At 51.7% G+C, this 13,450-nt stretch overlaps 5 protein-coding genes across 5 annotated transcripts; 4 read left to right on the forward strand and 1 right to left on the reverse strand.

Moving 5' to 3' along the window:
* Nucleotides 1-382: 382 nt before the first annotated feature.
* On the forward strand, nucleotides 383-2,310 carry P168DRAFT_267335 (putative pachytene checkpoint component Pch2; the record flags this gene model as incomplete). The annotated part of the gene is made up of 8 exons (XM_024835036.1): nucleotides 383-460; nucleotides 522-597; nucleotides 647-905; nucleotides 964-1,006; nucleotides 1,069-1,178; nucleotides 1,232-1,610; nucleotides 1,649-1,945; nucleotides 2,008-2,310. 8 exons carry the CDS (start codon nucleotides 383-385, stop codon nucleotides 2,152-2,154), a joined length of 1,389 nt encoding a protein of 462 aa, XP_024693308.1. The 3' UTR covers nucleotides 2,155-2,310.
* A 167-nt stretch (nucleotides 2,311-2,477) lies between these two features.
* On the forward strand, nucleotides 2,478-4,178 carry P168DRAFT_289586 (ubiquinol--cytochrome-c reductase catalytic subunit CYT1). The gene is made up of 5 exons (XM_024837034.1): nucleotides 2,478-2,673; nucleotides 2,779-2,927; nucleotides 3,061-3,123; nucleotides 3,209-3,606; nucleotides 3,670-4,178. Exons 1-5 carry the CDS (start codon nucleotides 2,599-2,601, stop codon nucleotides 3,936-3,938), a joined length of 954 nt encoding a protein of 317 aa, XP_024693309.1. The 5' UTR covers nucleotides 2,478-2,598; the 3' UTR covers nucleotides 3,939-4,178.
* A 255-nt stretch (nucleotides 4,179-4,433) lies between these two features.
* P168DRAFT_296495 (uncharacterized protein) lies at nucleotides 4,434-5,540 on the reverse strand (the record flags this gene model as incomplete). Its single annotated transcript, XM_024838116.1, has 2 exons — nucleotides 4,434-5,452; nucleotides 5,486-5,540. 2 exons carry the CDS (start codon nucleotides 5,538-5,540, stop codon nucleotides 4,434-4,436), a joined length of 1,074 nt encoding a protein of 357 aa, XP_024693310.1.
* A 717-nt stretch (nucleotides 5,541-6,257) lies between these two features.
* Nucleotides 6,258-10,722, forward strand: P168DRAFT_303888 (uncharacterized protein; the record flags this gene model as incomplete). The annotated part of the gene is made up of 5 exons (XM_024838799.1): nucleotides 6,258-6,668; nucleotides 6,701-6,844; nucleotides 6,892-6,962; nucleotides 7,011-10,251; nucleotides 10,297-10,722. The coding sequence occupies 5 exons, from the start codon at nucleotides 6,258-6,260 to the stop codon at nucleotides 10,633-10,635; spliced, it is 4,206 nt and encodes a 1,401-aa protein (XP_024693311.1). The 3' UTR covers nucleotides 10,636-10,722.
* Nucleotides 10,723-11,128: 406 nt separating this feature from the next.
* P168DRAFT_267342 (3-deoxy-7-phosphoheptulonate synthase) lies at nucleotides 11,129-12,991 on the forward strand. Its single transcript, XM_024835037.1, has 4 exons — nucleotides 11,129-11,394; nucleotides 11,474-11,528; nucleotides 11,592-12,497; nucleotides 12,558-12,991. The coding sequence occupies exons 1-4, from the start codon at nucleotides 11,389-11,391 to the stop codon at nucleotides 12,707-12,709; spliced, it is 1,119 nt and encodes a 372-aa protein (XP_024693312.1). The 5' UTR covers nucleotides 11,129-11,388; the 3' UTR covers nucleotides 12,710-12,991.
* Nucleotides 12,992-13,450: the final 459 nt, after the last annotated feature.

A 13,450-nucleotide genomic window follows, 5' to 3' on the forward strand; every position in this document is an offset into this window, starting at 1 on the left:
TCAGATGGGAGGAGTCAATCTTGCAAAGAGGAGTCAATATTGCTATCAACAGGTATTCGTTGCTAGTCCCAAGACCACCCTGTATGCTGTTTGTGAATATACTATAGTGGGTTGAAAAAATCAATGGATGCATAGTTGGGTTGTTCCAATGCAGTCTGTGTATGCTCTGAGATATGCGTAGATAGAAGAGTAGGAGAATTGTCCTGTTTGCATGTCCATGATTTACTTACAGCAGTAAACTTCTCAAGCGCTGCTCGACATCTTGCCCAACTTCTCCCTTCCCAATTGATAAATATATACTTCACTTGTCTCTACTTCTCTCGAGCATTATAACACGAGCTTTCAACTGATGATGAACACGACTACGTGCATCACCCAGCCAATGGAGGTTTCTCAGCAGCCAGTCCTTCACATTGAGGCCCGCGTGAAAGCCGATGGCATCGTCGTTCGCACTGATGTGGTAATATTTCTTCTCTCGACTATTCTATGCCCTGCACAAAAGAGAGTCTCACAAACAGCAGATTAGAGATGAAATAACCAAGTGGCTCGTCGATCATTTCGTGGTCTTGTCGCTGGGCCAGGAGATCTCTTCGTTTGGTAACGTTGCCATGGCATGGATCTTTGATTTGTCCTAAGTATAGTACAGACGGTCTCAAAACGCCATACGTACATGCAATTGATTCCATCACCGTCACAGAATGCAATGGAGGAGATTCCGAATCGGGAGCATACCGACTCCAACAGGTCGAATTGGATGTACAGGCATACCAGCTGCGACCCCAGTTCGACCAGGAGAGTTCGCAACAAACCCAGCATCCGGAGGAACCAGCGAATGATGGTGACGAGATACCGAAGGAGAGGGTGATGGCTTTGCCGAATAATGAGTTGGACGGGCTGTGGGAGTCGTAAGGCAGCCCCTTGTCTACTCTGTAGATTGAACGTTGACCACGCTGCACGGAACAGATTGAAATTTGACCAGCCTATTCAGTTCAGTCTCCTACACGCAGTGAGTCGTATGGGTATGTCATTGGAACCAATACCCGCCCCGAGAGATATCGTTCTATAGAGCTGACGAGGCAAGTGCTTTTTTCTGCTCGGAAACTCAGCAAATGGGTTATCAACTGGAATCGACTGGTGCTTCTATGGGGCCCGCCTGGGACGGGCAAAACAAGTCTCTGGTATGTCAATCAGCTATACCAATGTAGCAGACACTGAGTCAAGGTGGCTACAGTCGCGGTCTCTCCCAGAAGCTCGCAATACGCCTCGGAAAGCTCTACCCCGAAAGCAAATTGATTGAAATCAATGCACACACTCTTGGAAGCAAGTTCTTCAACGAGAGTGGCAAGTTGGTGAACAAGACATTTGAGAGCATTGAGACGCTACTAGAGGAGGAAGAAGACACCTTCTTCTGCGTCCTTATCGATGAAGTAGAAACGCTGGCTGCTCGCAGGGAACGTGCGCTCAATAGCAATGAGCCGTTCGATGCTGTCCGTGCCGTCAATGCACTGCTTACCGGGTTGGATCGCTTGAAAAGCCATTCGAATGTGGTGGTCGTCTGTACCAGCAACTTGGTCACAGCATTGGCAAGCATCTCTCTTTGCTCGCGTACTGTAACAAATTGCTATGCTAACTGCGGTCTTGATGACAGGACCCAGCCTTTCTTGACCGCATCGACATCAAACAGCACATACCCCACTTATCCGACAGGGCCATTTACGAGATCTACAAAGAATGCCTCGAGGAGATGAGCCGGCGGGAGATCATAGAGGGAGTTACCTTCGATGTGATCCAAGTCGATCCGCAAGACCCACAAACAGCACTACAATACGTGGAGCAGCCTGCGACGAATCTCTTACTTCCCTCGTTCGATGAGATGATCCTGAACTATCAGATCTTTTCCGACGCCGTTCCCAAGCTGCTGGCAGATGCAGTTGCCGCGAGTGTGGTGAGCGATCATAGAGGCTTTGGTCATTATGACGTTGGGTTGGCTCGGACTGATGGCAGTAGGGTCTCAGCGGTCGCACTATTCGACGATTGCCTGCATTATCGCTCGTCATGTATAGTAACCGCACCCGAAGCGACATTCGAACGGCCATCCAGGCCCTCCAGACGGGTATCGCGTCGGAAAACCAGGCCAAGCCGGAGGCGCTCTAGGGACCACACATTGCCGGGTGGAAGGGAAGTGGCCCGATTTCGAATGTCTGCACCACACATGAGGAAAATTCCTGTCGACGAGTTTATACCGAATGAAGGAGCATATTCTCTACTCCATAGTCCAACTCCATCCCCCATACACAAGCTAGGGTAGACAACTAGAGCAGTCATCATGTGTTGCTCAAATTTGTTGTTCCGAAAAATCGCGGTTTTCACCGAAGACAGTTAGACCGGGCGGGTCGGCCAATCAGCGGGAAGGTTTAGGCAATTCCAAACCCGCCTTAGAGAAACTTGACGGTTCAACCTCGACCTCGACTTCACCTCCAAAAGCACTCTCCTGTGCGCTGAGCCTCCGTCCCACTCCCCTCCCCCCTCTCCCTCCTTTCCGTCGCTATAATACCTTCCTGATTCTCCGTTGATCGGAAGGTCCTTCATACATTCAGCATGCTGGGTCGTACAGCCATGCGCGGCGTCCCCTTCCGGGGTCTCGCCCGGCAGTCTTTGAACAGAACCTCCACGGTAATCACCCACCTGACGCCCCATTGGACCGAACCCATTCGGACAATGGCTTCACCATTCGTCTGAAATCCTTCTTCGGGGACTCTCGACTGACAAAATGACCAGCGGTCTGCTTCCTCGTCCGCCGGTTCCGAATCCGCCAACTCCCCCTTCAACCTCACCCTCACTGCCTCCGTCGCAACCGCTGCCGCCCTCGGTTCCGCCGCCTATCTCTTTGGACAGGAGGCTTTTGCCTCGACTCCTGCTGAGGAAGGGTGAGTACTTTGGTTCAAACTTCTGGAGGAATGGCCATTCGATCAATTTGGAGTCTCCGATGATCCCGACCGGGCAATGGCATTGGAACAGAATTGGAAGAGTACAAGATGGCTGACTTGTCGACTTCAAAAGATTGCACGCTACCGCCTATCCTTGGGAGCATGCCAAGTGGACCAAGACCTTCGATCACCAGGCGTAAGTTACCACGACCGTGGCCTATCGGGGCCTCTTTCCCGTCCACCCCGAGAGGGAGGGCATCGTTGACACACCATTTCTTTAGTCTCCGCCGTGGTTTCCAGGTCTACCGTGAGGTCTGCGCCAGCTGCCACTCCCTGACCCGTGTGCCCTGGCGCTCGTTCGTCGGTGTCACCCACACCGTTGATGAGATGAAGGCCTTCGCCGAGGAGAACGAGTACGATACCGAGCCCAACGACCAGGGTGAAATCGAGAAGCGTCCCGGCAAGCTGTCCGACTACATGCCCAGCCCCTACAAGAACGAGGAGGCTGCTCGTGCCGCCAACGGCGGTGCCCTGCCCCCGGATCTGAGCTTGATCGTCAAGGGCCGTCACGGTGGCTGCGATTACATCTTCAGCTTGCTGACCGGTTACCCTGACGAGCCCCCCGCTGGTGCCTCCGTCCAGGAGGGCATGAACTTCAACCCCTACTTCCCCGGCACTGGTGAGTCCTGCCAGAATCTATCATCTATCTGATGTTACGTGTTGCTAATATCCCCTTTTCCAGCTATTGCCATGGGTCGTGTCCTCTTCGACGGTGTCGTCGAGTACGAGGATGGCACCCCCGCCACCACCTCCCAGATGGCCAAGGACGTCGTCGAGTTCCTCAACTGGTCCGCCGAGCCCGAGATGGACGACCGCAAGAAGATGGGTGTCAAGGCCCTGACCCTCCTGACCGGTCTGTTCGCCGTCAGCGTGTGGGTCAAGCGCTACAAGTGGTCTCCGATCAAGACGAGGAAGGTCGTGTACAGCCCCCCTGTCTCCCCCCGGCGCTAAATGTTGCAGTCAGTAGACGGTGACATTGCAGGCCCCGTGGGATGTGGACGGGGACGGCGAACCCGGTTCGCATAATCGTGACAACGCCCGGGTGTACCTTACTCTCCATCTCTTGTCAGCGGTTGTTTTGCTAGTCATTGGTCTATGCTGCGTGTTTTGTTAGATGTTATTTAGGACACCTGTATCTGTACCCTAGATATTTTTTTCTCCTTGAAAATTTTGTTCCAAGATCCAATGCACCAATTCTCTTTTGTTATATTATATTATATGTTATTGAGGTTTGCTGCTTACAACTGCTGTAGACTCGTGCACTCTCTTACGCGGGAGAAGACCACACCTTATAAACCTTTGCGAAATAGAAGCCCGAATAAATTGATATCTACAGTATCTCTAATGACACACGACCTAAATACCTTTATATATATACCACAGATGCAGGAACCCTCACATACCAAATATTTCCCACCCTCCCCACATCCATATATACCAACCCACTCAATCCACCTTCTCAACCGACCGTTCCCCATCCCCAAAGATCCTAAAAAACACATGATCATAAGACCACCACATGGACGGCAACACCAGCCGCTCGTAACAAACCAGCCACGCCGGACTGCGCCCATCAGGCCCAGCAAAGACCTGTTTCAGAAACAGCATCGGCAGGAACAGCGGGGCCCAGACTGCTGTGAAGACCACCCTGCCGATCTTCTGGCGGAGCGTGGTCGCGCGGTACGGCGGCAGTCCCGCAAGATAGCGTCTGTATGAAGTGGGGAGATCGTGTTCCGCGGCGCCGTTGACGATTAGGCCCAGATAGCGCGCCGACGGCTGTGCGTAGCCCAGTTCGGGGCGGGAAATGGGACGAGATCGCGCGGGGGATTTCGCGCGCGAGGCCGTGGTGCTGTTGGAGGGGGAGAGGAGGGTGTGCGCTTTGAAGGACGGAGTGGTGGGGATGGTCGGGATGGGGTCGTTGGGGCTGTATGGCTCCGCGAAGGGGTGGCAGTCGACGACGACGTCTTTGTAGCCGCTGCCGCCGCCCTCTGTGGCGATGATGCGGGCGTAGTCGGTGAGGGTGACTTCGTAGGCGACGCCGACGAGGGGCTTATTTGGGTTGTAGGCGTCGTCGTCATCGTCGTGGGCAATGAGGGGGGAGTCTTCGGCGCTGGATTCGTGTTTGTGGGACGGGTCGCGGAATAGCGTCGCTGCGAAGCAGGGCTCGAGGTATGGGAGGCCCGGCATGTCGAAGGTCAGCCGCAACTCCGGGACTATGACGTTGATCTGGGAGAGCGGCTTGATGCCTCGTCGGCCGAGGAAGGTCTTGGAGTTGAGGTTTGAGCCGTAGGCGAGGTAGAGGACTGTTTCCTCTGGTTCTTGGAGGAGGGCGTCATCGTGCTGGTGGGCGAGCTTCTCGGGGAGGTGTTCGGGCAGGTGGTCGTCGTTTTCGAGGGATTGTTTTGCGGTGGATGCCTGCTGTCTTTGGGAGGTTGTTTCGGGCAGATGGGATAGATGGGAGTCCGCTGGGAGAGAGAACTGCGTAGAGTACGAAACACCATGGTTGTCATGGTGGTTCTGTATCTTGGTGTGATCAGTATGTGGCTGCGCCATTTTGAGGTCCTTCGTTGAGCACTGCGGTCAACCAGTACGTATCCTAGGTAAATCTGCTATTTATGTTAGTTCGGCCCCAAGAGAAGATTCGAGCAAAACATTATGTAGCGGAGTGGTCAGTCATCGTTTAGGCCTTCCACGTCCTCGGCTGAAGCCCAAGCTGGTTAGTTGTCGCTCGTTAATCTCTGGGGTCGGAAGCCGGGGGAATAGCGAGCCCGGCTCGGTAACGGAAACAGGAACCGCCGAGGGCTTCAGATGTCAGCCTTGTTATAACCATCAGTTACTGCCTAATTCCATCCAGCAGTATAATTAGCATGGCTTTGCAGTATTCTGCCGACGTGGCTGATTTGTATTGGGTGTTCTTATGATAGCAACGCTGTTGAATAATTAAGCCTGTTGTCTGCAGCTCTGGGATGGACAACTATACTAACCGTGCAAAGTGAAAAAGAGTTCGATTGCTTCAAATTGGAAAATGGTATTCCATAATCAGGATGGAAATGGCAGTAGTAGATCAGTAGTAGTGATTCTGCTTCCTGTAGGAGAAAGTGGCCTAGATATGGTCAAGCATAAGCAGATATGTTCAGTCATAACTTCAGTGCATCATGTGATGGACACTCACTTCTCGAAGCTCAACACAACCTCTTGTAATGGATACTGTCGTCCCATCGTGCTTGGATTGCAAACCATCAATAACACCACTCGTGTATTTCGTACAGGATGTCGGGCTTTGGCTCCAGAGCAGCTGGCTCTAGAGCAGCACTTGACAAACAGCAGAGTGCACTCAGAGTTGAAGAGTTGGCTTCTTTGCTGGAGCGTGTATCCCCCGAAGGAACAGAAGTGATCACTAGGATTCAGTCTGTCCTAAACATTGACCCTTTCTTCTGGATTTTGCTGATGTGTGGGCTGTTAAGTCAAATAGTCGAAACGTTACAGGACAGCGAGAACCCGATCAATGAGCAGAGTCTGTACCATAAGCTTCTGTTGGCTGTAGAAGGAAACAGACACAACATCATTGACGCTTTGCGCACAAATGCATTGCACTACATCGCATACCTCCTGGTCGATGCTGGTACCGGAGATTGCCAAACTCGAGGTTTATACCTTTTGCTGGTTTGGCTCTGCTCTGAAGTAATGTCGCAAGTGGCTCTGACATTTATTAGGATGGGGATCCTGTGGCTCCAAGGCATGATGGCGAAATCTCTCTTCCAAATGACGAATACCCTCTCCAGCTGAGGAAGAAGCTCGTCGATAAGCTGTCAGAAATATTTCACGATGGACAGCGGGATGATCACGGCCGAAAATTAGTATTTCATGAACTGCCCATTAAACGAACTGAGCTCATGTATTCAAGGCAGGGAAAATCTTAGTGGACATGTTACTGGAATGGAAAGACTTGAGCCAGGCGGACCTAAGACCTTTATGGTATGCCAGGCTATGGCCTATGCTACTATTAGTACTAATAGTGCCTAGGATGAAGTTCGATTCATCCCCTGACAACACAGTTTTAGGATTTTTCGCTGGGTTGATCACTCACAGACTGCTTTCCTCGACGGCCGACGGGAAGTCTGCATTTGACTTAGTTTATACGCTTCGTGAAACCCCGTTTTGTTTCTATTTGGAAAAGATACAGTTCGATCCCCCGAAGTTTCTCGCGGATATATCAGCCATGATGGGACGAATCCCAATAATATATGTGCCACAACAATTGCCGGTGCCACGGGCTCAGGTGACAAATTATATTCTCCGGTCTGTCAGTATAGACTTGAAGAGTCTGGCGAACAATATCGTGCTTGCAGCTTTAAGTCCTACGGAATTGACATTCATATATTCCCCGGCAGATGAATGCAATGGGTATTTCGAATATCTTGAGATATCGTTTCCGAACCCACGATACATCCATACATCATTTCATATAGATGATGCCAAGAACCAGCACCTGGTATTGTATATTGACGACGCGGGTCTCGTTTCCAGAAATGGACAGAAACAAAGAGGAGACAAGTTGACGATAAGAATAGTTTCCAGTGATAATCTGTCGGAGCTTAAAGAGAGACTGCGTTCGATCACCGGCGAAGACAAACAGGCGAACAGGAGTGGCTCCATGAGTCGAAGATCGTCGTCCATGATCATAACCTTGGACTCGATAGAAGATATCGCACGGAAATCTCTTCTTAACGAAAGAGCCCACGAAGAGAGCCTAAGGTCCAATGCAGTCCGGCCCGACGGAGCAATTGTTGGGACCCTGCTGGATAGTAACCAAGAAAGCCATTCACATCAAGAGACAAGTCATCTAGAAGATGCTGAAATCACCCAGGCAAGTACACCAAAATGTAACATGCCCCAGAGACAGGAACAGAATAAAGATGGGAACAATGTCATGACCATGTCTCCCGCACGGAAAACTCCTGTCAAAGAACAGCTTGAGGGAGTATTCGATTGCTCAAATGGAGACCAGTCAAAATCGCCATCCGTAGGACTGGGATTAGCGCCAGGCGGGCACATTAGTATGGAATACGAAATGATGACACCTACTGCAGAAGAGACAGGCATACATCAAAACCAATTGACTAGCCCACAAAAGTCCAAGAGCCCACTACAAATCATACGAGTCGAGTCTCCTGATAGGAGTATTGAAGCGGCGAGAAGTGGATCACCGGGTGAAAGGCATAGTCACGGTCTGCACTTGCGAAGGGGTTCCAAACGACTTTTAACGAATACTCAAGAATCTCTAATTTTTCCGCCGCGACGGCCCAAAAGAAAAGTCTACAACTTGAACTCGAAAGCGGCCGTGGATTGGGATGAAGACCTTCGGCCCAGTGATGAAGCCGATGAGACTGAGCCTCCACCGAAGCGTCTTTCTCGGGTTGGTTTTACCTCTGTAACATCGCTGATATCATCTCCATTTCCCGGTGATGAACCTTTATTTCGGCCGAAGCCCAAAGGACCATTGAAACGGCAGAAACCTACAAAGGCGAAGTCTTTGGCCACTAGGAAAAAAGAATATACAAGGAAGACAAAGAGCAGAAGAAGGAAGAAGGAAGAGCCCATCCCAAAACCACGTCTACAACTTGACATTGCTTGTCAGACCTCCCAGAAACTTCATGATGAAAGGTATGGGGACACTGAAATGACTAATGATAACGGACTATGTCTCACCGATGGTGACGAACAAACCCAAATCAACGTTCTCGACGGATTGCCAAATTTAGGAATTGAAGTCGCAGGAGTTCTTGCTGAGACTGACACCATCCTTGTGGATGTTGCAGACACGAGCAAGTCTATGCTGTGCAATGAAGACGGTGACCTTGCAGGAAGCACACCCGAAACGATGCACCATACCGACGCAGACCTGGGCCAAAGCGACGAGGAGCGAGCAAGCAAGGTTAGCAATGAGTTAAACCAGAACCTAAGCCAGGATTTTGAGCAACGCGAAAGTCTAAATGAAGGAAGAGGGTTGGCTATGGGAAAGAGGCTTGCAGCGGCTTTACGAGGAAGCGCAGCCACGTCACACGAAGCAGGCCACCATGATGCAAGCCGTATTGATATTGATGCGAATGGGAAAATCGACAACAATAGCTCCTTGGAGACAGTTTCGCCTGCTCATTCAGCAACCGCCCAAGACGTAGACATCGTGCCTACGGCGGAAGAATACAATGTTGACAGCGTCAATTCAACATGTGTGACAGATACCCAAGTAACTGATGGAATTGCCACGCCGACTCTGATACCACCAGAACAACCTAGCCTACAATATACTAAGGAAGTTCTACACGCACCGACCGAGGGAAGCAACCGATCTGACAGTGAGGCATTGAACAAAGAATCCAAAGCTGAGAAACTCCGATACTCTGACATTTTTCCTAAAGAGAGTTCTTCACATGCGCACTCTACATGTCAGACTCACCAAAGGCCGTTGCACTCGGTTCCTGCGCCGAGGAGCGATGACTGTATAAAGTGCAGCACAGTTGAGGGAAAAACAGGTCTCACCGCGACTATCAGTCCCTGCGAAAGGACGTCACCCGTCAAGACAGACACTCTGCCTAACATATTCCGTGCTAATTCCCAAGCTCAGCTTAGGCATCCCAAACGGCCAAGTGAAATCTCGAGAACAACTATCGTGGACGGGAATGGGAGCCCAAGACTTTTCCCGCAGACCGAACATGGTCATCAATCCCGTAGCCGGTATATTTGGCCAAAAAAGGAACGAATATCACCGATAGCCAAGTGTAGCAGCCCAGCTCACTCCACAAGCTCAGAGATAGTGTCACAGGCTCAGTCATTGAATAATGACCTGATTCGTGCTTTTGTTGTTTCCCGCGAAAAACTCGGTATCCACTCGGGAAAGGGTGCACGGGAGAAGTGTGCCATTTCTAGAGAGTCGACTGTGGCGAGATCGGAATATGCCACGGATTACTCTAGTATGGATGATTCCTCTTTCAATACGGTGGATTGCACGATTGCAGCGCGTCTTGACAATGGTAATGAAGCGACTCCCCCAGTACTCATCTCCGCAGCAGATGCGGGATTGACCCAGCAGGATGATAGAGAGACCGCCGATCGAGTAAACAAGCTGTCTCCAAATCGTGATAGGCTGCAAGTCCAGCCAAAAACAGGTCAACACCGAAGGGAGGTGAACAATACCACGGATCACCCCGTACTGCTGCAGAGGGTGCATGAGATGGCACGAAATGAGTTTTCTGCCTCTAACAAGGTAAGCAGACCAAAGCAGACACGCGCAATCGATGAGTTAGCCTAGGTAAGCTCAGCTGACCGCAAGGAGGATCTTTTATGCCAATTGGAGCAAGAGCGGAAGACCATCACCGAGGCCTTGGAGACGTATCGTCAACAGTGTCACCGAGTACTGGATCAACTCTTCGAGGCCCAGAAAGAGCAAATCAGAGTGTGCCGGGAGCAGATGGAGGGGGTGCAACGACACCACGCCGACATCTGCAGGGAGGTTACCGATCGCCTGGAAGCAAACGAAAGATCGCTGCTCACGAGCGCTGAGTGGGAACTGTTCAAGTGTGGCTCGGAGAGACCGATCAGACCTTCGCCACGCCGAGATCCCTCCGCTGTGCAGTCACCCAGGGAATAATTACGAAAAAAACAAATAAAAAAAGGGCCGCGGACGGGTGAGCGGATCATGGGGACCCATCCAGTCAGACACGCATCAGAGTCTTCGTGTTACCCTTGAGTTCCAATCTGTGTCTGGTACACATCAGCATGCAATCAGACTACATTGATAGTGGTGTATTTTATGGACACAGAAAACGTCATTGCTGGAAATTCTGATGCCGAGGATAGTTTCGTCGGAGATAGAAGCTTACAGCTGTAGGGCGCAAGGTCAGCACAGGCAATACTAGGGATGTACCCACCCTCTAACCCAAGTAGGGATAGCTGTGTAATACTAATGGGCCAAAGGGTCCAACTTGATGCTCCGAGCCCGGCGCAACCAGAAAGCAGCGAATGAGAAGCACGGCCAATCGGGTGACCACCCTCAGGCACCAAGGCAGCGCGCACCCGGAATGCCGCCGCCATCACGTGCAACCGTGAGTGGTCGATCGCCGACATAGGAGCCTTAAAAAAAAACCAGTGGAGATTTCGTCAACCCTAGTGTGGATGTCTGAAGTGTGTCATACTTTATTATACTCAAGTCCCCCCTCGCACCCTGTGTTCAAAATTTGACTCGTTGGTTGTTTCTCGTTGTCGAATCTGTTGTTCTTGCCTGTGTTAAGCTAGAGTACTCAATTGCTACTTCCCATTGTGCTCCCCATCTTACTACTTACTACCTACTACTTCCCCCTCTCCGCCTCCGACATAGCTCTTCAACCCCACCAACACCACCACCATGTCGGTGAGTCATACTCCTCAACGCGCTGCAACCAACTCAATTGCGGTCTTGAATACTCACGCAGAATGCTTGTGATCATTAGTTCTTCATCGAGAACCCCAACGTCGGGCAGAATGATTCCTTGGAGGATTCGAGAAGTACGGCCCCCGTCTTGATCTAGCCATCATGAGCGCGCTAACCCAAGCTTCAACCTTCGACAGTCAAGGGATACAACCCTCTCACGCCCCCTAACCTTTTGCAACATGAGATCGCCCTGTCGGACAAGGCCAAACAGACGGTGATCGACGCCCGTGCCGAGGCCGTCGCTGTCGTCCAGGGTACCGATACCGACAAGCGCCGTCTTCTGGTCGTCGTCGGCCCCTGCTCCATCCACGACCCGGCCATGGCCCTCGACTACTGCGACCGGCTCCTGGCCCTGAAGGAGAAGCACAAGGATGAGCTGCTGATCGTCATGCGCTCCTACCTGGAGAAGCCCCGCACCACGGTCGGATGGAAGGGTCTGATCAACGACCCGGATATCGACAACAGCTTCAATATCAACAAGGGTCTGCGCACCTCCCGCCAGCTCTTCGTCGACCTGACCAACAAGGGCATGCCCCTGGCCAGTGAGATGCTGGATACCATCTCCCCCCAGTTCCTGGCCGACTGTCTCTCCGTCGGTGCCGTGGGTGCGCGCACCACCGAGTCGCAGGTCCACCGTGAACTGGCCTCCGGTCTGTCCTTCCCCGTCGGCTTCAAGAACGGCACCGACGGCTCCCTCGACGTCGCCGTCGACGCCATTGGCTCCGTCAAGCACCCCCACCACTTCCTGTCCGTCACCAAGCCCGGCGTCGTCGCCATTATCGGCACCGTCGGCAACCCCGACTGCTTCGTCATCCTGCGTGGCGGCAAGAAGGGCACCAACTTCGACGCCCAGAGCATCCAGGAGTCCAAGGCCAAGCTGCAGGCACAGGGCCTGCCCGCTCGTCTCATGGTCGACTGCAGCCACGGCAACTCCCAGAAGAACCACAAGAACCAGCCCAAGGTCGCTGCCGTGCTGGCCGAGCAGATCGCCGCGGGTGAGGATGCCATCATGGGTGTCATGATCGAGAGCAACATCAACGAGGGTATGGTTTCTTCCTTTCCACCATTGACATTTCCTGTGTCCTCGACTGACTTCTTTCTAGGTAACCAGAAGGTCCCCGCTGAGGGCAAGGCCGGCCTCAAGTACGGCGTCAGCATCACCGATGCTTGCATCAACTGGGAGGACACCGAGTCAACCCTCGACAACCTTGCCCAGGCCGTCCGTGCCCGGAGAGAGAAACTGGGTTCCCAGTAAAGTTCCTGTAATTTGACGTCTTTCTTTTCTTTTGATGAAAAAAAAAAATCAAGCGAGTGTTATGTTGATACGTTTATTCATGCTCTGCGATGGGGAACGCGCGTCTCTCGGAGACTGCCATCGCCGTCGGTCAGTGAAAAGCAAGAGTTTAGCATATTCGAGGAGGTTGAACCCAGCAGGGGGATTGAGATATCCATTACCCTTTTGTATTTTCTTACTAGTCCACGAGAAGTTGTAGAAATAATGAAAGTATGATAACCGTACCAGGACTTGGCCTGCGATAGATGTTTCCATTGCTTAGTCTATTCGCACGTCTTCCCTATCTACCATAGACATCTAGCCTGGTCAATATAGCACGGGATGATTCCTAATGAACAAAATCTCGTGGGAGTAATTAGAATTAGCCAAGGAGATATCAACGACTGTCGAAGAACCTATACTCATGACGATGTACTAGAAAGTGACGAGTCTGGGTACAGCAAATGTCCCAATCCATGCTATCCCCTTGAAGCTCCCTGAGCAGACCCTCCAGGTGCCCACTCACATCTATTGCCTAGTAGGTATACTTTGTCAACCGGTGCTCAACGCGCGTCCAGAAATGCCACAGAAAGGCCCTGGACTGTCTTCTGGCTTGACACATGCATGTTCTAGCAGACCTATACCTATATCCCGATGACTGCCCTGCATACTGGAGGATGGGAACCCAGATAGGCTGCTGATCCTCGCGAGATAGATACTGCG

The sequence above is a fragment of the Aspergillus campestris genome (genome assembly GCF_002847485.1).
Source record: "Aspergillus campestris IBT 28561 chromosome Unknown P168scaffold_5, whole genome shotgun sequence".
NCBI lineage: Eukaryota > Fungi > Ascomycota > Eurotiomycetes > Eurotiales > Aspergillaceae > Aspergillus > Aspergillus campestris.

Coding starts and splice junctions, on each gene's coding strand:
- P168DRAFT_289586 (XM_024837034.1), top strand. CDS start 2,599: ATGCTGGGTCGTACAGCCATGCGCGGCGTCCCCTTCCGGGGTCTCGCC. Junction 2,674..2,778: donor CTTTGAACAGAACCTCCACG/GTAATCACCCAC, acceptor CAAAATGACCAG/CGGTCTGCTTCCTCGTCCGC. Junction 2,928..3,060: donor TCGACTCCTGCTGAGGAAGG/GTGAGTACTTTG, acceptor CGACTTCAAAAG/ATTGCACGCTACCGCCTATC.
- P168DRAFT_267342 (XM_024835037.1), top strand. Junction 11,529..11,591: donor TTCCTTGGAGGATTCGAGAA/GTACGGCCCCCG, acceptor AACCTTCGACAG/TCAAGGGATACAACCCTCTC. Junction 12,498..12,557: donor CGAGAGCAACATCAACGAGG/GTATGGTTTCTT, acceptor ACTTCTTTCTAG/GTAACCAGAAGGTCCCCGCT.